General features: G+C 54.1%; 1 protein-coding gene and 1 pseudogene across 2 annotated transcripts in view; both read left to right on the top strand.

Annotated features, from left to right (window-relative positions):
- DNAAF5 (dynein axonemal assembly factor 5) overlaps positions 1-21,817 on the top strand; it is a 43,437-nt gene extending 21,620 nt beyond the window's left edge. The window contains exons 5-13 of one of the 2 annotated variants that reach the window (XM_045075202.1): positions 242-474; positions 1,541-1,753; positions 5,857-6,000; positions 7,155-7,323; positions 9,736-9,883; positions 12,385-12,535; positions 13,407-13,563; positions 15,372-15,563; positions 20,833-21,817. In XM_045075202.1, the coding sequence (XP_044931137.1) occupies positions 242-474; positions 1,541-1,753; positions 5,857-6,000; positions 7,155-7,323; positions 9,736-9,883; positions 12,385-12,535; positions 13,407-13,563; positions 15,372-15,563; positions 20,833-20,969 (1,544 nt within the window). In that variant the 3' untranslated portion in view covers positions 20,970-21,817. The remainder of the gene's footprint in view (positions 1-241; positions 475-1,540; positions 1,754-5,856; positions 6,001-7,154; positions 7,324-9,735; positions 9,884-12,384; positions 12,536-13,406; positions 13,564-15,371; positions 15,564-20,832) is intronic. The other variant, XM_045075203.1, reaches the window with a different exon arrangement.
- Positions 15,570-19,028, top strand: LOC101686082 (annotated as a pseudogene).

Genomic DNA, 21,817 nt, shown 5'->3' with positions numbered 1-21,817 from the left:
CCGAGCTGAAAGCAGAGGCTCTAACCCATAGAGCCACGCAGATGCTCCTTTGTACAAAAATTTTAAGCTCAGCGAGGACACTGGGACTTCATTTCTGTCTTCAGAGTTGGTTTGCGCTTAGAAGATCTCAGAGTGAAGCATGTAGGTGCCCCTTAAACAAGGGACGTGTGGTGAGTCTGCTTCCCCAGGACCCATTATGGTTTCACTTGGGAATTTCCCGGCTTGTTCTTTCCACCTCCAGAAAACCGCCCTGTGTTGGGCTGTCGGGAGCTTGTCTTCAGAAACCTGTCCAAGATCCTTCCTGCCGTGTGCCACGACATCACTGACTGGGTGGCGGGGACCAGAGTGAAGGCAGCGCAGCTGCTGGCGGTGCTGCTGCTGCATGCCGAGGACCACATGACGCAGCACCTGGAAGTCATCCTCCGAGCCCTGCACCAGGCTTGTGCCGACGACGACAGCACTGTGGTCAGCAATGTGAGTTGCCTTCTTCTGGTCACATTAGTAGTGTAGCTCCCGTGGCATTCCCCCGTGTCAGGTCACAGGTCTGCGGGTCTGGATAAATGTGAGCCATGTGGAACTGCCACCGCAGCTAAGGTCACATTCAAGTCACCAGGAGATCCCCTTGGGTCTTGGCATCTGTCCGCACTGCCCCTACTCACATCCCCCACCACACAGATTTGTTTTCTGGGCCCATGAAGGGCAGCATGTAAAGGTACACTGTTCAGGGAATCAAACCCCCCACCCCCGTGCCTTCTCTCTCACCACGATCAGACGGATTGCACGAGCGCACTAGCCGCGCCTCGGACAGACAGTCCCTGTGCGCCTCACTGGGGCAGGCAGGCCACTCCCTGGCTCTGTTGGCACTCGTGTGCCCATGGGCTCTACAAGGAAAGCCAGGCAGGGACTCTTGGCCCAGCCCGTGGCAGCCGGCACCTTCTTGCCAGTTCTTGCGGCCACCCGCCCACTGGCTGCCGGGTAGCACCACCACCTGTTTAGACATTGAAGGGGAGCCTAGCTGGGTTGGCTTCCCTTGTCCACCCTGCCCCCTGAGCTTGGCCACTGGACGCCTTTGCTGAGCAATGGGCCACGTGGACCTCACTTTGGTGCATGCAGGGTTGCTCACACCTGCCCGGAGGACATGTTGTGGGCCCGTGACAGTAGCCTTGCACACTGGGCAATGTCCCCATATGATGTCATTTGGGAACATCGTAGAACAGGAATCACATAGCGAGTGTCTTTTAGAGATTGACTGCTGCCCGAAGCCCGCTGTTGTGACCACCCCGCATGGGGCCATGTGTTCATAACAAGCCTGGTCACTGGCAGCAGAGGAGGGGCGTGAGGCCCCGCTAGGATCTGGCCATCCTGGGAACCAGGCCCCTGCAGAAGCTCTAAGGGCCATGGGGACTTACTTCCTGTGGCCCACACGTGGGGCAGACCCTCCACAGAGCTGCGTGTGCTGCGCTGGGAGCCCGGCAGGCAGGTGCAGGAGGGCCAAGGGCTACACAGTGGGCAGCCAGTCAGCCCCGGCCTTCTCCCGCAGTGCACCAGGTCTGCAGAGCTCATTGGGGCCTTCGTCAGCCCGGAAGTGTTTCTGAAGCTCCTCTTATCCATGCTGAAGAAGTCGCCCTCCCCCTCCAGCCTCCTCGTCCTTGCTTCTGTCATCCGAGGTTGCTCTAGGGAGGCCCTCCAGCCGCACCTGAAGGTCATCGCCACGGAGCTGGCCCGGCCCCACATCTGTCAAGGGTCTGAAAATGTAAGCTTCGGGAAGGGAGGCAGGCGGAGTGCATGGTGGGGTTGGTCCTCTGTGCAGGGGAGGTGGGCAGCGCCCGCACCCTGTGCGGCGCTCTGTGCCTACCAGGTGCTCATTATCAGTAGATCACCAGGCCCACGGGAGTGGCAGCCAGGGTCCTGCCACTGACACTGTCTTGTCTGGGGACCCGTGTGCCTGCTGTCTACTGCTCTGTCCCGTCAGTGGTCATTCACATTGAAACTAAACACCTGGAAAGTGCAGGTCCTGCCTCACGAAGACCACCTTCCACGTGCCCAGTGGCCACCATGCAGGACAGAATGGGATCAGGCTGGCCCATGCTGGGAACGGGCTGCGGGGCCACAGCGCTGGGTATCCCGTGGTCAGCACCCGTTCCTGTCCCCACCATTGGTCCTCAGCCTCTAACCACACTCGTGTCCCTTGGCATTGTCATGATGTGCTCAGAACAAACAAGCTGACAGCTGGGAAAAGGGTATGGGAGTACACACGTGGCTACTCCGTGTTCTCTTTCTTCTATGTTGGAGCAGTCTGGGTGATAGGCTTCGAGCTTTGGAATAATTTATGATTGTTCGCTACTGAGAAAAAAATAAGGACTTTGTTTTTGTTTGGCTGTCACAGGCTTCAACCCTGTCATCCTGTAAGCACTGGGTGTGGCCTGCTCCTCTGTAGGGAACGGGGGTCTGCGCAGGCCGCTTCTCTGTCCCCTGTGGTGCAGGCTCCAGGCCCCACAGCGGTGGCTGGGGCCATGACTGGCCTGGAGGTGGGGGACCAGCTAGTGTGTTCGGGCACGGCCAGGCTCCAGGACGCTCTGCATTGGGTCGTCTGGTCCTTTGGCTTCGGATGACAAGGGGTTCCTGTCATGGTTGCAGATCCATCCTCAAGGCTTCTTAAAACACAGCGAGTGGGGAGTGGGGCCGAAGTGTCAGAGAGGGAGCGTCCAGGAACCGTTCCGTCTGCTGTTGGTGCTTGTAACATGTTTTGCCTTTTCCCAGACCCGTTTTTTTTTTTTTAAAGATTTTATTTATTTATTTGACAGAGAGAGATCACAATTAGGCAGAGAGGCAGGCAGAGAGAGAGAGGAGGAAGAAGCAGGCTCCCTGCTGAGCAGAGAGCCCAATGTGGGACTCGATCCCAGGACCCTGAGATCATGACCTGAGCCGAAGGCAGCGGCTTAACCCACTGAGCCACCCAGGCTCCCCCCAGACCCGTTTTTAACATCATCATCCAACCCCTGTGAATTCTGCATTCTTACTCAGGGTCGGCTGGAAAGGAGTCTGATCCCTCTATGTACGCTTGTGAGCCAGAACCTTTCCTTTTCCTAAAAAGCTAAACTTAAAATTGGGCTCTGTGCCCAGCAGGGAGCCCAATGCGGGGCTTGATCTCACAACCCTGAGGTCATGACCTAAGCTGAGATCAAGACTTGGTCGCTTAACTGAGTGGCTACCCAGGTGCCCCTGTAGTGATGTTTGAAACAGCAGGATCATGCTTAGTGTCTCACCGGACGTGTTCCAAGCTCAGATTGAGGAACCAGCCATAGTGAAAACCCTAGATGGGCATTCTGTCCCTTTCCTCACAGACTCAGACATTTGGCAAAGGGGACGAATGCTCGGGTTTAGGCAAAGGCACCAGATGCAGCCCTGTTCTCCACGCAGCAGGAGAATCTGGTGTGGCCAGGGTGGCATGGGAAGGAGAACGAGCTTCCTGCCATTGATTCCCAGGAGCTGGGAAGACGGGCTGTGGACGTTTTTCAAGAACACGTGGAGGTGTAGAAACTCTCTGTCAGCCAGACAGAGGTGCCCTGAGGGTGCATGCCAGGCCTCGAATCATGGGGCCTCCTGTGCTGTGGGCGGGGTCGCGGCAGGTGCCTCCCCAGGTGTGTCTGGCCAGCGCTGCACCTGGGGCTGAGCTGAGGGAATTGGATCCTTTCCTTTGAAATGTTTGTTTTGTGACAGGTAACTGAGCTGAGGAAATTGTTTGATACCATAAGGATAACTCATTTATTCCTCTTCAACGAACAAAAGCCAGGAGTGCAGGGGCGTGGTCGCCATAGAAATGTCAGCCTCTAGCACTTTCTCCCCTGAAGTTTCGACAACATCCGATGACACTGAGTTTCAGGAGCAGAAACTAAGACGTCACTTTGGAACCTGTCGCCTCCCCCTGCCTTTGTCTGCCTCTGGGGTGCAGGCGGAGGGGAACATTGTCTGCTTAAGTGGAAAGAAAGCCATGAGCGCTGAGGCCCAGTTTCCCAGAGATGGTGCCATGCTCCCCGCAGGAGGGGACAGCTGGGAAAGCATGAGGTTCCTCGTGGGCTCCGGGGCCCGGTGTGGCCCTGACAGCCAGCCCACTGTAAAGGTGGCTCCCGTCTCAGGAGCCCAGTCCCCTTTTAACTGAAAGTGACTGCTCCGTGAGCATTTAGTACAGGTCATTCTAGACACGAGCTGAAATCACATCCTCAGCAACTGGGGGGCCACCCATCCATGCCTGAAGGAAATTGGGCTGTGGGACAAGTGAGAATGTGAATTAAATACTGGTCTGGCTTCCCTGGGGGAGCTGGACACCAGTGCCGTGGCTACCTCCCATTCCACACGTGAGCTGTCGGACATGCGCAGACCATGCTCCTCCGTGATCCAGCATGAATTCTTTTTTTGAAATCCTGTGATTTATGTCACTTGTGCATGAGCCACAGAGGTCCAGAACCGCCTCTGGACTGGCCCCGTTAGACCGCATGGGTACACAGCTCCAGTGTCAGCCCACTGCTCCGTGACTGCCAGCCCAGCCTTTCTGTCCTTTGTGAAACCCCATGGGACACATACGTGGCGGGACATATGAGAAGCATATGTGGACACGGCATTAAGGAGTTCTGCCCCACAGTTGATGAGGCTGAAGTCCGGGAGGTGAGCGGCTGGCTGGATGGCCCTGGCCAAGATGCCTCCTTGTCCCCGTCCATCAGGAAGCATGTCCTAAACCACAGAATCGTATTTATTTTTGTTTAAACTTCTCAGTACAGAAAGACAAAGCAGTAGAGAGAAAAGTGGGTGAAGCCCCACCCCCGCCCAGCCTCAGCAGCCATGGGCTCTGGTGCTCCTGTTCTGTCCACTTCCTCTACCTTTTCTGTTACCCTTGGGGGCAGGCTGGGAGGGCTGGGTATTTGCAGGCAGCTCTAAGATGCCCTGTCGTTTCCCTTGTGAATTTTACAGGATGTGTGGCTAATGCATAAGAACTTCTTTAGGGGCGCCTGGGTGGCTCAGTGGGTTAAAGCCTCTGCCTTCGGCTCAGGTCATGATCCCAGGGTCCTGGGATTGAGCCCCGCATCTGGCTCTCTGCTCAGCGGGGAGCCTGCTTCCTCCTCTCTCTCCACCTGCCTCTCTGCCTACTTGTGATCTCTGTCTGTCAAATAAATAAATATAAAAAAAAAAAAAAGAACTTCTTTAAATATAACCAAGAGACTGTTAAGCACTTCTTTCTCGGGCCATGTTCAGATTCCCCTGGAAAAGCACACCATGAAGTTTTCCCATGAAAGAAGGCACTCCTGTGATCCGTGTGTTTCAATCTGTGGCCCTAGTGTGCTATGTCCTGTTGGTGTGGGCCCTGAGGCAGGGGGTGGCAGGATGGGAGGGAGCAAGGGGGAAGGAGCTGGGGGTCCCTGGTGTGGGGTTGGGGAGGAGGCTGGACTGGGGGAGGTGGGGCGCAGGGTAGAAGAAGGGAGCGGCGGGGGGCTGGCATGGAGGTGAGGAGGCTGGACAGGGGGCAGGGGCGCGGACAGGAGAGTAGAGTAGGGGAAGGGAACAGGGAGGCCCTGGGGCGGGGGGGTAGGGGGAGGCTGGACTCGGGGTGGGGGGATAGGAGGGCAGGGTAAGACAAGGGACCAGCAGGGCCCATGGGGGTAGGGGGGGATGGACCTGGGGAGGAATGGGGGGCTGGATGGGGAAGGGAGTACGGCAGCCTTGGGGCCAAAGGCGGCAGGACCTGGACAAAGGTGTGCAGAGGGTCAGGGAGGGTGGCAGGGGGCCCCAGGGGTGGGAAGGGGGTTTGTAGGGGGCATATGTAGGGGGAGAGCTGGCTCACGGTGTTCCCTGCCCTCTTGACAGCGCCTTTACGGGGAGCGCGTGCTACTCTGCGTGCAGACATTGGTTTCCGTGTGTCAGGAGGACTGCAGGGGGTGCAGCCTGCAGCTTGTGGAGGTGCTGGTGACCATCCTGGCCTTCTCGGCTGCCACGGGCCTCAGCGACAAGGTGAGCTATGCAGATGATGGAGCTCATGCTGGCGGAGGTGCTCCTGTCTGAGCAGATGGAATCTCTGTCCCAAAATCCTCCTGTTCTGGAGCCCAAAGCCTTGGGCTTACCTGACTCAGCCGACGAGCAAGGCGAAGGAATATGGGGGACATTTGGGATGAGTCGCTCCTGAGGTGGCCTGAGGGGTGCCCTGGTTTCTGGAAAACTCCCAGCTGCCCGCTTATTGTTGTGTCTCAGAGGGACAACGGCTGCTGACATGCGAACAGGACGGGAGCCCGTCCTCACCTCTAGTCTGTGTTAAGATACGTGCGTGACTAACATCTTCAGAGAAGGGAAGATAGCATCGTGATTTCCTGTTTTATCACAGGCTGGCTTTACAGAATTACTTCTGTTCCTTCAGCTCTGGGTCTGAGCTCTAGAAACTCTGCTGTCCAGGTCCCCTGGGTTCCAGAACCATCAGGAGCACAATGTCTTGCCTCCTCTCCAGGAGAGTGTGGTTTTCCCTCTAGCTCGCGCTCCCCAGCCACAGGCAGATCTCTCTCTGGGAGCTGGCCTGCATGATGGAGAAGCGCCCAGGCACTTCCATGGGACCTTGTATCCAGGAGGCCCTCTGGTTTCCCTCTCCCTTCTGGGTCCTCTGAACTTTGTTTTATTTCTTCAAAAACAGCCTTTCCAAAGAACACATATTGTAGCAGGCCCCTTGTCACTACAGGACCACAAAGCAGAGCCTTGATCTGCACACCCGAAACCCGAGGGAAGGACACTAGCCAGCTGTCAGGTTGCAGACTACGAGGTGGCTCCTGGCCTGTCTCCTGTCCCCTCCACTTCTGTACCCCAGGGGACAGTTGTCTCCACAGGAAGACAGGTCTCAGAGTGATCTCGGGCCAGCAGACTGTGTGTCTGCTCTGGGCGTGCCTGGCATTGTGCAGGACAGGGGCACAGTGGCTGGATCTCTCATAAATGCACGTCTGTCCCCGTTATTTGACAACATTGGCGCGGTGAGCATAGTGGCTGTCGGGGGGCACCTGCAGTGCTTGGTGGAGTGTTCGAGGTTGGCCTGAGCAGCTCTCCTTCTCCAGTGATGAGGATGGCTCTCCATGGGGGCGTTTGAGCCTCGGGAGCAGGGTTTCCCAGCCTGTGACTCGCACATGCAGGTTCAGGAGACCATGGACACGCTGGCCGCGGTGCAGGGAGTGGACGGCAGCCAGGACCTCTACCAAGAGCACGCAGGTCCCCTCCTGGAGCAGCTGGCGGCTTCGCACCAGGACTGGACCGTCCATTCCGTGGAGCTCCTGCAGTTCAACGTGCTGCTCACACATGCAGGTGAGTCCCCGCCATGCCCAGGCTGCTTCAGACCACGAGGGAGCAGCAGTCTCGCCCACCCGGGGGGAGCCAGCACTGTGAGCACCAAAACCTTCATTTTAAAAATGCCAAGAGCATTGTTTTTGAAGAATGTGGCTCTTCAGAGTCTGCCATGCGTTTGGTTTCGGTGTTAAACCTTGAAGGTGTGATTTCTCAGGCCTCCTGTGTCGCCCACGTTCTCCAGATATGCTTCAGCGTTGTTGCACGTAGTGCAGCAAACAGGAGTTCTGTGTGGTCTTCCGGGCCTGTCCCGCCCAGCCGCGGACCATGGAAGAACATTCCCTTGGGCAGAGCTTATGCTCACACCCATGCCTCCTCCCTGCCATGTAGAGATTCCTCTCTCCGACCGGCGGTGGAGAAGGTTTCACTGGACTTACTTCATTTTAAAAGATTTTTTTTTTAAGATTTTTATTTATTTATTGAGAGGGAGGCAGTGAGAGAGAGCATGAGCAAGAAGAAGGTCAGAGGGAGAAGCAGACTCGCCGTGGAGCTGGGAGCCCGATGTGGGACTCGATCCTGGGACTCCAGGACCATGACCTGAGCCGAAGGCAGTTATCCAACCAACTGAGCCACCCAGGTGTCCCTAAAAGATGATTCTTGAAAAAAAACAACAAAAATCACTGTCAGACCCTGACTGGCAGCTTTCCTCTGCAATTTAGAAAGCGGCCGGAGGCTGCAAGCCAGTGAGCCATTGGGGCTGATCAGGAAAGGCTGGGCCATCAGCCAGGTACAGGGGTGAAGTGGTAGGAGTCAGGCAGGGGTGTAGTGGCCACGCTTGCACTTTCCCTTCAGTGAACCAAGTGTTTTCTCAGAGCGTGAATATAGTGTTTTTGCGCCCTTGGTTTGAATGTATCCTGTGTGTTCTGGAGGGGTTCGTTTCCAGGTGCCCAGTGACCCTAGTGGCGCGGGCACGCCCAGGACACGCGGGGCGGGGCGGCGGGCAGGGGGGCAGGTTGCTCTGCGGCTCTCCAGGCCCATGCAGTCCTGGAGGTCTTCCTGCTGGAGCTCAGATCGGCCCAGCTTTCCTTCCCATTAGTGTGGACAAATGCCTTGCAGTTTGGATGGGTTTTTTTCTTCTTATTTTTATGGAGAGCATCTAACAGACTTGATGTGTTAAAAATGCCTAACTGGTTAGGGTGGGACCGGGCATGAGCTGGAAGCGTGTTTACAGGAGGGGCGGGAAGACGCTCCCTGAAACTCCTTTGTCCTCTTGCGGCTGCATTTTCTCTGTGTCGTGTGACAAAGCGCGAGATCGTGACTACTGAATGACCACACCCTCCTCCTCCGGTGAGAGTCGGTGAGAGTCGTCTGGACCTTGGCCTTCGGTGCATGTCAAAGGGAGATAGACTGCAGGGTGTGAGAGCGAACACAGGGCACTTATCTGTGGTGCAGGTGTCCTGTTCCTGAGCCACGTGTCCCGTCTGGTCTTGTTTCTCTTTCTTCCCCGAAACTCACACCTGGCCTTAGGTTAACCATGGGCCTTGCTTTTCCATCCTCTTTTTTTTGTTGTTTTTTTAAGATTTTATGTATTTATTTGGTCCAGAGAGAAGGAGACAAGCAGGGGGAGTGGCAGAGGTAAAGGGAGAAGCAGGCAGAGAGCCCGATGTGGGGCTCAGTCCCAGAACCCTGGGATCATGACCTGAGTCAAAGGCAGCTGCATCACCGACGGAGCCCTCAGGCACCCCTTGTTTTTCCATCTCGCATCTTTGACGCTGGGTCTGAGTCAGAGCATCTGGGGGGACTCCACTTGCTTTGCTTGTTCTTGGGCTTGTTGCAGAATGAGCTGGGTGGCCGGGAGGGGCCCTATTGGTTGTGGAATGCTGTGAGGGCCTGCCTGGGCGTGGGGGGTCTGCTGCGCTCCCATGACCCGTGTCCCTGCAGTCAGAGTGCGTGTCTCACCCCAGGGACTGTTTATTCCAATCACGACTCAGTGCGATTCCAGATACTGAGGGTCACTCCGCGTGTCTGCAGCCCCTGCTAGCTCAGGGGACCTGTACCCGTGCCCACCCAGCAGCAGGCTGGAGAAGAGCAGCGGCTGCCAAGTGTAGGGGCAAATATTAAACACCTTACGTGTTCTGAATAATTTATTTTGGTTGATGTTTAAAATATTACTTGACTTGAATTTTTTTTAAAACCTGGAAAAAAAGAAGGAAATAGAAAGTTTCCACATTGAATGATTTGCATGGTTTGGGAGTTAAATGGTTTCTCTTATAGTGACACCACAATCCGGAAGGATGGGAAGGTGATGGGACAGGCTGTGGTCCCTCCTCGGAGTCTGCGTCCTGTGGAGGGACCCACCAGCCTGGCCGCCACAGGCCATGTCCCCCTCCGTGAGCAGGAACAGCGGGGACTGGGTGTGTGTGTGTTTTCCAGGCCCAGCCCTGGGAGGAGTGCTACCCCAGCTTGTGCCCGCCCTCCGGAGCTGCCTCCAGCCGGCCAGAGACCCCCAGATGCGCCTCAGGCTCTTCTCCTCCCTGTCTCAGGTGCTGCTGAGTGCCCAGGAGACCGTCAACTCCCAGGGGTAGGTTTTCCCAGCCTCCGGCCTCTGCAGGACACTCTCCGACGGAAGCGGGGATCACCCCTGGGCTGTGGCGCCGGCCGCCCTCCCTGGGTAAACAGACGGCTCCGGCAGTGAGCGCCCACCTGCGCAGATGTAAAGTCAAAGTCATTTTTGTGCAGCCATTAAAATTCCAGCAAATGAAGAGGTTTTAGGGAACATTAACTTAATGGTTTATGTATTAGGTGTTCTGGTTTTAAAAGTCTTTCTAACCTAACAGAGTGGACTGACTCCCCGTTGGTGGTTAAAGTGTTAGAAGAAACTTCTGTCCACGCAACCACGTGAAGAGCCCCCAGCGTGATGATCTGCAGGGAGGGAGGGGACAGCAGGGACGCTGGCAGGAGGGAGGGGCCCACTTAAATCCGCGGCAGCACAGAGGCCTGTCCAGAGCAGAGTTGGGTGCTGGGAGGGGTGGGTGCTGAGACATGCGGGGATCCTGTCCCCTCGGAAGAAGCATGTCTGTTAGGAGCAGCTCCCTCCACGCCACTAGCATGCCAGGATGCTTGCTGTGGGCTCTCCCGGCCCTTCGAATTGCAGGGAATTCCACGTCCTGCTTGTTGGTACAAACTCCGAGCCTTCAGGGGCCATAAAATCGGAGTGCCACCCTGGGCAAGGCTCCATGTGGCTGAGCTGGAGGGAGCATGGGCATGGTTTGGCGGGCTCCTTAGAGCCTGTGCTCCCCTGCATCCTCGTGAGGAGCTGGAACAGCACCCAGACAGCGGGAGCCCCGGGGGTGCCTTGCTGACCCTCTGCTGCCAGCATGCCCCCCGCAGGCCCCGCTCAGAAGTGGCAGAGGGCAGGTGCTTGAGAGGGCTGCCCTGGGTCCTCAGTCTCACGAGTTATCTGATGGGGACAGGATGTGGCTTCTCGGTGTGAGGAGGTGTTTTGTGGGGCCCTCCATGGACGGAGCTGGTCCTCCCACAGAGCACCCCAAGCATGGGCCGTGGGTGCCAGCCCCTGGCGCATGGCCTTCGCTCTCCAGGGCGTCTATGGACGTGTGACAGGCCTTCCTGGCCATCACCCAGCTGGCTCCGCTGGCTCCTCGAGGCTGACTGAGGACTGGGAAGGGGTGATGGTGATGGTAGGAGGTCGAAGGTGGCCGGGGTCACAGACCAGTGTGCCCATGGTCTCCTGGGATGCGTCCTCGTTCCAGCGGGGACCCACCCACCAACCCACGTGCGTCTTGCCATGCTAGGAGTCCCCATTCCAAAAAGTTGGGTGCCAGGTCTTCCTCCACAACGTGTCCCTGCTTCCTGCATGGGTTCTGACTAACCCCGGCTGTGTGTGGGGCCTGCTTGTCTTCCCACGGCCGAGCACAATCTGACCAGTACTTAGCCTCTGCTCTTCCAGCCACTTGACGTGGACACCTGTCGGGGGTCCAGGAGGACCCCTGTCAGCGTTAGGTCTTTCTAAGGAGACCTCTTGTGAATCACTTTGCAAGGAACAGCAGTTCTTTGCATGGAAGTTAAAGCACATTGGAAACCTAATCCGTGTGTGTGTGTGTGTGTGTGTCAGTCAGAGAGAGAAAGAGAGAGAGAATTTAAAGCACATTGGAAACCTAATCCGTGTGTGTGTGTGTGTGTGTGTGTGTGTGTGTGTGAGTCAGAGAGAGAAAGAGAGAGAGAATTGTCCAGAACCAGCATCACTCACCTGCATTGCTGGTGCTGGGGTGCCCCCTGCTGGAAGTCAGCAGGTGCAGCCTTCCACAGAGGGGAAGTTCAGCGGGGGCCGAGGCCCCATCCGATGGACCAGAGGGACAGTGGGACCAGAGGAACAGTGGGCAGGATGCAGGGAACAGCCCGGCCTCGCCCTGCAGGCATCCTCTCATCAGTCTCCCAGAGCAGCTGGTATCTGGGACGTGAGCTGCCTCTGAAACATGCTTCAGAATAATGCTCAGAAAGGAGTTGACAGATTCTTTGTTGAACCAAACGTGTTTCGCCACGACAGTGGTGGCACAGTGAGACTTTTGAGGGTGCTCAGGTGTCCTCAGTGCGGCTTCAGTGAGTTCTCTTTGTGGAGCTCTACGGCCCCCAGCCGGACCAGCCGACCAGGACGTGGGAGTTGACCGTTTAAATGACACATCCTGACAGCTGGCAGGGGCCTCCACGTCTCTGCGAGCTGTGGCGTTCAAGCCCTGGGCTCAGACCGGCGGTGCCCCTCACTGGGGTGGAGGGACGTGTGCCCACAGGGGATGGTTAGGGCCACACGCGCAAGTGACTTTGCTGGCATGGTCAGCGCTCTCCTCCTCTTTCAGAGGCAGGAGAGACGGGCAAAGCCCCTGCAGCGGGTTTGGGGGGGCACCCTGGAGGCTCAGAATGTGCACTGGACCCAGCAGAGGCCAGCAGGAGCCCTGGGAGGCCACCCCACCCCTGCAGGGCTCCTGCCCCCAGGGAAGCCGTGGCCCTCTGCTTCTGGCTTCCCCTCACCCTGGCTCTCTCCACTTCGCTCCCTTGTTAACACCCCAGGCAGTTTCACCACTACCTCGACACCGTGACGAAAGACATCTTGGTCCCCAGTCTGCAGTGGCATGCAGGGAAGACTGCAGCAGCCATCCGCACGGCAGCTGTGTCCTGCCTCTGGGCACTCATCAGCAGTGACATCCTGTCGGAGAAGCAGGTGGGGCTCCCAAGGTCACCTGCCCCAGCAGGGTTGGGGGACATGCACACAGCTGCCAGACCCCATGTTCTGCAGCCACTGGGGGCGAGGGGAGCATGGGTCCACAGGCCAGTGTGACCCGCAGGCAACAGCTTGTGTTTCGATCATCGGGGGTTTTCTTGGGATATATACTAAATGTTACTCCTAGCAGAGCAGAGATCATAACCACAGGAACCCACTTGAGTTAGGCAGATCTTGGGCTTTCTGTGGACTGTCAGGGAAGCGGGGCCTGCTTGCTGTCACTGTGCTCAGCCTCACATCTGCAGACGCATGGCTAGGGGCTTGCTAGTGTGTGAGCTCCCCTTCCTACTACGCTGAACCACCCTGATCTGAGTTATAGCGTCCCCCAGATTTGGTTGGACACAATAGACAGTAGTAGAGAGTAGGTAGCATTTGTGTTTCCAAGACTGTGAACAGTGAATTTTTCAACTCACCAAGTTAAGCAAAATTGTCCAAGTCGTGGAGGTTTTAAAATCAGGGCTCAGGGTTTTTTTCTTTTTTTAAAGATTTTATTTACACATTTGTGAGAAAGAGAAAGCGTACAAGCCGGCAGAGGCAGAGGGAGAAGCAGACTCCCCTCTGAGCAAGGAACCCGATGTGATGTGGGACTCGATCCCAGGACCCTGGGATCATGACCCGTGCCAAAGGCAGATGCTTAACGACTGGTTAAGGTTCAGGTTTTCTTATGTAAAATTTCCAGATGGTATTCCAGATTCCTTTCTGTTTGTAGGAGAGCCAGGCCCCTCGCATGACGGGCAAGGTGCACACGGCATGTCCCTGGCAGTGTCCTTGCTGGGCTGGGGCCCCAGTCCCTCATATTCTCTCTTTGCAGATGCGGGAAGTGCAGGAGACGCTCATGCCGGACGTTCTAACCACCCTGGAAGAGGACTCTCAGAGGACACGATTAATTTCGTGCCAGATCATTAACAGATTTCTAAAAACCTCCGGCGGTGTGACTGATCCAGAGAAGTTCATCAAAATTTACCCTGGTAGGACCTTTTTCTTTCTGTTCTTTTGTAGGGAAGCTAGAAACTGCTCCTTTGACTCTCGGTCAGGTTGGTGCTGAGTCCCCGCATGGCTGTGACAGATGAACTGTCTGTGGGTAGATAGCATAGTCCAGGGGCGGCCTGTGCCCAGGAATTAGGGGTGCAGTCCCACCACATAGCAGGGGTCCTGCAGTGCAAGGGTGAGCACCTGTTCATGCCTGAAGTCCTGTGTCTCTGCCCTTCTGTGGCACCAAGCACCGGGCGCCACTCAGATGCAGGAGCAGAACAACGGACGCAGAGGATCCTAAAATACCCAGGAAACCCAGCATGGGGAAGGACAGTAGGTACCCTCATTACTGGAGGGGAGATGTGAATTCTGGAACCCACCTCCAAGTTCAAACAGAAATGCCAATGGGAACTAAGATGTGCTTAAGAAAGAGCCCAGGAGACCTTCTTGAATGCCATGCAGAGACTCCAGGGAGGGCACCTGTGGACACGGAGGAGCGGTGTTGGCGCTGGCCGGGGCTGCAGTGTCTGGACACACCCGTGGCTCTCCACTCCTACCGTCAGCCGCGGGCACACAGCGGAGCCTCAGCGTGTAGTGATTGGTGGACAGCCACCTGTCCTTCCCTGAGCCTCAGCATGTAGTGATTCTAAGAGGTGGTCATAAGAATTCCTGGAAATGAGATTCAGCTGGGGGGCTGCTGGGTGCACGAGACTAAATGTGGCAGAGATCGGTTGCCGGGAGAGGAAGATGCGTGTCTGCGGGGGAGGCTCGGGCTGTGCAGCAGAGCTCCAGAATGAGGGACGGATGGACAGCCAGCATCAGAAGAGGTGGCGGCTCAGAATGTTCTGGAATGGCAGGCTCTGCATCTCGACGAAACCCAGAGTCGAAGTCACCTTTCCCACACGTTCTTGCAAGTTCATTTTTGGTTTTGTGTTTATTTCCATCACGACAACGATGACCTCCAGACTCCCATCTGTGGACACAACCAGCTAGCGTGGTTTGTGGACTGTCCACACTTGTTGGACTTTTGCTCACTTTTTAAAACAAAACCCAGTGAAAAGATGGCTAATTTGGGGGCATTTGGGGTTACTTTAAGTCCAGGAGGATTTCCTCAGTGGGCCCCCTTACTTGCAGCTCTAGCTTCATGCTCCCGGGAGCGGTGTGTTGGCAGAAGTATGGCCACTTGGCTGCAGAGGGCCTGTGTCCAGAGCTGCCTTCTCTGAGACCTCCCACGACTCTGATGCATATGCCTGGTACGGGCCACATGCAAGCCAGCTTTTCCTGAGTGAGCCGCTGCCTGTGATGGCTGATGATTACTGTTTTCAGCGGCTGAGTGGTCCGGCCTCAGAGCTCAGCAGAAACAAACCTGATGCAGGTGTCGGCTGTCATGTCACCAGGCTCTGAGTGCTGTCCCCAAGCCTGCAGTTTGAGGGAGGGGGGTGTCTGCACATCAAAGGGGATGGGGCAGCCAGCTGTATGTGTGATACTCGTGGTGAGAGATTCTGAGCATTTTGGAGCCAAAGAGGGCATGGGGCTGCCTCGCGGGTGAGGACACAGGGTAGAGCAGCCCAGGTCTGCACACATGGCACAGCACGTGCAGGACCAGGCACTCCCTGTGTCTACCTCTTGGCCAGTGCAGTCAAGGGTTCCCAGGACACTGGGAGCTACCTCAGTTCCTTGTGTGTGAACACCAGGCTCCCCACAGGATGTGGGTTTCCTGGGGCCTGAGGGTGAGCGCCCCCCGCTGTGGGGTCAGGTGCCTGCTCCAGTCCCTGTCTCACTGTCCTGTCCTGCCCTCCTCCAGAGCTCCTGAAGCGTCTGGATGACGTTTCCCATGAAGTGAGGCTGGCGGCCACCTCCGCCTTGGTCACGTGGCTGGCGTGTGTCCCGAATGACGACGGGAAGGCCCACTACCAAAGCAACATCCAGTTCCTGTACAGAGAGCTCCTCGTGTACCTCGATGACCCAGAGGCTGCTGTCCAGGATGCGGTGTTAGGTAGGCGTGGCGTGACAGGCGCTTGGTTCTAAGACCTGTCTGGAACATGGACGCCTGGCCTTTTGAGCACAGGGTAGCAGGTCCACGGCCTTGGGGTCTCTTTGGACCCACATCAGTGCTGACCCAAGGCCTTTGTCTTTGTGGGTTATAGCCCGTAATAGGCCATGATAGGAAGTAAAGTTGGGGGGGCGACTGGGGTGCTGAGTTGGTTAAGTGTCTGCTTCTGGCTCAGGTCATGATCTCGGTCCCGGGATCGAGTCCTGCTCGGCAGGGAGCCTGCTTCTCCCTCTGACCCTCCCTCCATTCAGTGCTTACCTCACTCATGCACTCTTTCTATGAAGCAAATAAAATCTTAAAAAGAAAGAAAAAGTTGAGAAAAAAATCTTAGATATTTGTTGATTTGTTTAGAGTAACAGTAAGGCCACTGTGTGTTAACATAAATGACGTGGCTTTGGAAGATATATTTTCCAAAGCCAAGTAACAAGCCGGAAGAATGGTGGTGTTTCACTTTGTGGCTCTCCGTGGAAGACAGCTAGGTATTCATAGCATTGGCGGTGGCCCTGATGTGTGGCACTGGTGAGGGAAGGTGGAGGAAATCCAGCCTCAAGCAGGTGCGCAGCTGGAAGAGAGGCACTGTTGTAGGTCCCTGTGGTCATGCTTGGCTACTGCCCTACACTGGCCAGGGGGGTGCCTGGAGTGGGGACCCCAACGACATTCACGCCTAATGGTCCATCTTCACGTCACGCATATCTAGAAGTCACGTTGATGAGCAGAGAGCTCCGAACAGTCTTGGGAAGAAAAACTTGTGGCAGCCGTTGGACTCGTGGGGGCAGAAGCAGGTTCCCTGTACCTGCCATTTCTGCTGGAAAGCCGCAAATGCTGTCTCTCTACTGATTTCTGAGCAGGTGTCCTGCCGGGGGCCTGAGTGTGCCCAGGCTGACTCTGTCCTGTTGTTTTTCAGCTGGTCATTCTTAGCGGGGTATGTGGCATGCTGGGGACCCAGCACACCCCTGCTGTGCACCCCCCCAGTCAGTGCACAGGATGCTCAGAAGCTGGGTCCAGTGAGCCCAGGGAGTCTGGCTTCAGTGTCCCACAGCAGCCACGGGAATTGTCCTGCAGAGGCGTGTATGTAAAATACCGATTACAAGATCTTGGAGCGGAAGTGTAAAACATATGCCAGTAACCCAAAAGTAGTCAAGGAACAAGGACAGGAAGAATACAGAAACAGGGACAAACAGGAAACAGACCAAATCCAGCCTCGGCTGCAATCTTGTGGCATGTTAATGAGCCAAACGCTCCAGTTTAAAGGCAGGCATTGTCAAGTCAATAAAAAAAATCACAACTCTAAACTCATGAATTAAGGTATAAGTTGGGTGCCGGAGTACTGACCTAATAAAGGAATTTTTACTGCTTTGTTGAGGACATTCTTGAGGAAACTCAAGGGGCATTGGAGGCTCATGGACCCTGCCTATAGTGAGCAGAGAGCCATGCCTGGTGGAGTTACGGACACAGTTTTGACTCCCAGACCCAAGGTCCTACAGGACCCCCAGGGACCCTCGTGCACACAGAGCCGCCACCCTGGGCTGTTGCAGGCGGGAGTGCGTGGCCATGTGGCCTGTGTGGACAGCTGGGCGGTATTCTCCAGGTGCCAGCAGCTGGAGGACACCCCAGTGTGCTGGCTTCACTCTGCAGCCATACCAGGTGTGGGGGCGGAGTCTGGCTTACGAGGCCAAGTTCTCGCAAACCCTCACATCTTGCTCTCTCTTTAGTTTTGTAAGGAACTGCCAAACTGTCCTCCAGAGTGGCCGCCCGGTCTCTCATTGCCACCTGTACCCCGCGGCTCCATGTCTTCACCAGCACCGGCTGGGGATGGTGTTGCGGGTTTTGGCCGTTCTCATGAGTGTGTGGCTGTGTGTGCTGTTGTTTACATCTCCATTTCCCTGGGGACAGGCAAGCTTGTGGGGGGCATCTCTCAGCCATGTTGGTCTGAGGTGTCTCTTCCTCCTTGAGGCGGCATCAGGGTCTCCCGCGTCTCTAACGTGCACCCTGTTTGCGTCGGGTAGCGTCGGGGTCTCCTGCATCTCTCGTGTCGGGTGGTGTCGGGATCTCCTACGTCTCACGTGTGCCCTGTTCACATCAGCCAGTGTCAGGGTCTCCTGCGTCTCTCCTGTGTGCCATATTCGGGTTGGGCAGGGTCGGGGTCTCGTGCTTCTCTCACATGCGCTGTGTTCACGTGTTCGTGTGTTCTGGAGTTCTCGTTGAGAGAACTTACAGACATGCAGGCAATTTCAAGAAACCAAAAGTTGTTGCCGCTGATGGGGCAAACCAAGTCCTGGAGTTGTTAATTCACAGAGATGGGGATTTCAGAACCTGGTGAAGTTGGCACTTAATCAAGGAAAAATCCATCATGAAATGCAAGATTTAAAAAAGGAGGTGGAGAGAGAGACCATGATGTTCAGTAACTACGAAAACAGCTAAAGGAAGCAGAACGAATACTGACTACAGTGTTACCCAGAGAAACTCACATCAGTAGAAGAGGCCTGAGAAGGTGGCTTCTTCTTGGAAGAAGTGACTCAGGTGCCCTAGGATGGCTGCGAGTCCTGCTGCATGTGCCCCGCCGACCTGAGTCACAGGGGACCCACAGAGCCTACACTTGGCGGATTTAGAGACGAGAAGTGGATTATTGGGTCCCTGATGCTGTAAATGGTCCCTTACTGGGGGGCGCACTCACAGCAGGCAGATTGTTAGATGTCCTTGCTCCACCATGTCTGTGGCAGTCAGATGACATGAGTAAATAAAAATCACCACATGCAGGGTCACCGGTTCTCTCCCTAGTTTCCTTCGGGATCCTGTAGCTCTTGTAGTTTCGTATGCCAGTCCGTGATCCATGTGGAGTTCATTTTTGTGAAGGATGTGGAGTCTGCGTCTAGATCTCCCTCCCTCCCTCCTTCCTCCCTTCCCTCCTCCCTTCTCCCCCTCCTCTGGGTATCCACTTGTTCCACACCATTGACATAAAAGGCCGCCTTTGCTCCCGTGTTGCCGCTGCTCTGTTATCAAAGATCAAAGGACCGTGGGCCTGCGTCCACTGTGGGTCCATATCAACTGTGGGTCTGCGTCTGAACTCTCTCTTCTGGTCCACCAAGCTATCTGTTCTTCCAACAAGACCACACTGTCCGTTTCTCTGGGATTGTGGAAAGTCGTAAGTCAGACGGTGTCGGCCCCCTTCCTCCTTCAGGGCTGCGCTGGCCACTCGGGGGCTTCGTTCGGTCTCTGCACACAGACTGTAGATTGAGTTGGTCGGTATCTGCAGAATAACTTGCTGGGATTGTGATGGTCTTAAAGCTACAGATCGAGTTGAGGAAAACTGGCATTGTGACAATATTGACTCTACCTATCCATGAACATGGCTCTCTCCATGTATTTTATTATGTTTTATTTGTGTTACCTTTGTTTTACTTACACATTATTTGTTTTATTTGTACATTACCTTTTTTAAAAAAGATTTTATTCATTTGATAGAGAGCAAGCAAGGGGAGCAGCAGAGAGAGTGGGGAGCCTGATGTGGGGCTTGATTCCAGAACACTGAGATCATGCTCTGAGGAAGACAGACGTTTAACCGACTGAGCCACCCAGGAGCTCCGATCACGTGATTTTCTTTTTCAGCCTGTTGATGGGATGGATTACATTAATTGATTTTTTTTTAAAGATAGATTTGTTTATTTATGTATGTATTTGACAGAGAGAGATGTAGTGAGAGAGGGAAGACAAGCAGAGAGAGTGGGAGAGAGAAAAGCAGCCTCCCCGCAAAGCAGGGAGCCTGATGCGGGGCTCAATCCTAAGGACACTGGGATCATGACCTGAGCCAAAGGCAGATGCTTAACTGACTGAGCCACCCAGGTGCCCCACATTAATTGATTAATTGCAGTACTGGACTAGCCTTGCATACCTAGGATAAACCCCACTTGGTGTTCATGCCTAACTCTTTTTATACATTGTTGGATTCGATTTGCTACTATTTTGTTGAGGATTTTTGCATCTCTGTTCATAAGAGATAATGGTTTATATTTTCTTGTAATGCCTTTGGTGTTGTACTGGGGTCGTCCTGGCCCTATAGATTGAGTTAGGAAGCTTCCAACTTCTGGAAGAGTATAGAGAATTGGTATCATTTCTTCCTGAAAGTTTGGTAGAATTCACCGGTGGACCCATCTGGGTCTGGTGCTTTCTGTGTTGGGAGGTTGTTAATTCTTGATTCCATTTCTCTGATGTAGGTCCTCTATCCTTGTGTGTCTTTTGACCAGCCCACCTCCTGGGGTCCTTGTATCTGTGGGCTGCAACTTGTTCAGAGGACCGGCTTTTGATTTTCTTGATTTTCTCTATTGATTTCCTGTTCCAATTTCACTGATTTGTACTTAATTCTTACTCTTTTCTTCTGCTCACTTTGGATTTAATTGTCTTTCTTTCTCTAGTTTCCTTAGGTAGAAAATTAAATGATTGATTTTTAGATCTTCTTTTCTCATAGATGCATTTGATGCTGTAAATTCCCCTTCAAGCAGTGTTTTCACTGCAATCCACGAATTTTGGTTGTATTTTCATTCAGTTCAAAATGGTCTTTGGTTTCTTTTCAAAATATTTCGTCTCTGACTACTGCGTTATTCAGAAATGTGTTCTTTATTCTCCAAGTATGTGGGGATTTTCCATTTGATCTCTTGTTGATTTCTGGTTTAATTCCATTATGGTCTGAGAGCAGACATTGTAGGACTTCTGTTTTTTAAATTTGTTACGGTGTTTTTCATGGCCCAGAATGTGGCCCGCCCAATGAGTGGGCCTGGGGGCCGGAGAAGAGTGTGTGTTCGGCTGCTGTTGGATAGACCCATCTGCAGACTCTGTCGTGGCTCCTGGCGGATGGTGCTGCAGGGGTCGGCCGTGTCCTCGCTGACCTTCCACCTGTGGGTCTGTCCACTGGGATAGCAGGTGTGGAAGTCTAGCCAGTGTGGATTCACCTGCTTCTCCTTGCAACCCTGTCCATTTGGCCTCGTGTAGTTTGGTGCTCTGTTATCAGGCATGTCTGTACTAGAGATTCTCATGTCTTCTCAGAGTAAGACCCTTCCGCACTGAGTCACGCGCGGCCACTCAGTCCTAGATAACTTGCCTCGCGTTGCAGTCTGCTCTGTTCCTGGCTGTTTTAACTGGGCTGTGAAGCTTATTGCCATAAGCAGCAATGGTTTATTATTGATTCCTGGCGTTTTGAGGGTGTGTTCCTGTTTTACAGAGGTCCTCAAAGCAGGCAGCATTCTGTTCCCTGAGCTCCTGGTGAGAGAGACGGAGGCTGTTGTCGAGAAGCACCGCTCCCCTGCCCACTGCCAGCAGCTTCTGAGGTACCTGCAGACCCTGCCGCCGGCTCAGTGAGCGCGGAGCCCAGACCACGGAGCCAGACCCAGCTCCTGTCCTTCCCACCACAGGAGGGTGCGACCTTCAAACCTCACGATGAGACACCTGCTTGTTGACAGCCTGAGACGTTTACGAGCAGGACTCCAAGAGCAAGAATGTATTCCCTAAGAAATGTGCCCAGGGTTCTCCTGAGACAGAGCTCCAGCCCAGGAGTTTTGGAAATAATGTTCACTGTGTTATTTATACAGTTCTTTGACCACTCTCGCAAAAATCTATAGGTTATTTGATATTAAACCTCACTGGCATCTGCTCACACCCGCAGCCTGATCAGCCTGTTTGTTTCAAAGCTTTGTGCACCTGCTATGCTCTTGAGTTAGGATTTCTAACCTAACCCCACCCCACCAAGACTATTTTTTTAAGCAAAGGTTATTAAAAAGAAATTATTCTTTCCTTGGGTTATGTCTACTAAAACTATCACAGTGAACAGACTAAAAGGAACTTGAAATTTTTATCAATCAAATTTTTCCTGTTTAAAATATTCTGGAACTCAAAATGTTATATGGATACATTCGGTCATGTTTTTTTCTCCTGTCAGTAATGCAAACCGTGTTGAAAATAGAATACTTAATCAGATATAATTTCGGTTGCTCTCTTATAAGTAGGAGTAAAGTATAATTGGGTTTTATTCTCTAGCACTTTCTACACCCAAGTGCCTAAAAAAAATTTCATTTTAAATGGATATTATTTCCAAAAGCCAAATATTTATGTTAACACAGGGGGGTAAATATTGTGTGTATTTTCTAGCAACCAGATATTAACATTTATGCTTAAGTGTTTGAAAATGTAATTAAAACTATTTATTATAA

Source organism: Mustela putorius, unplaced genomic scaffold (genome assembly GCF_011764305.1).
Source record: "Mustela putorius furo isolate JIRA1106 unplaced genomic scaffold, ASM1176430v1.1 tig00000139_pilon_pilon_pilon, whole genome shotgun sequence".
Taxonomy (NCBI): domain Eukaryota; kingdom Metazoa; phylum Chordata; class Mammalia; order Carnivora; family Mustelidae; genus Mustela; species Mustela putorius.
The sequence above is the reverse complement of the archived record's forward strand: the minus strand, read 5'-3'. Positions and strand labels throughout refer to the sequence as shown.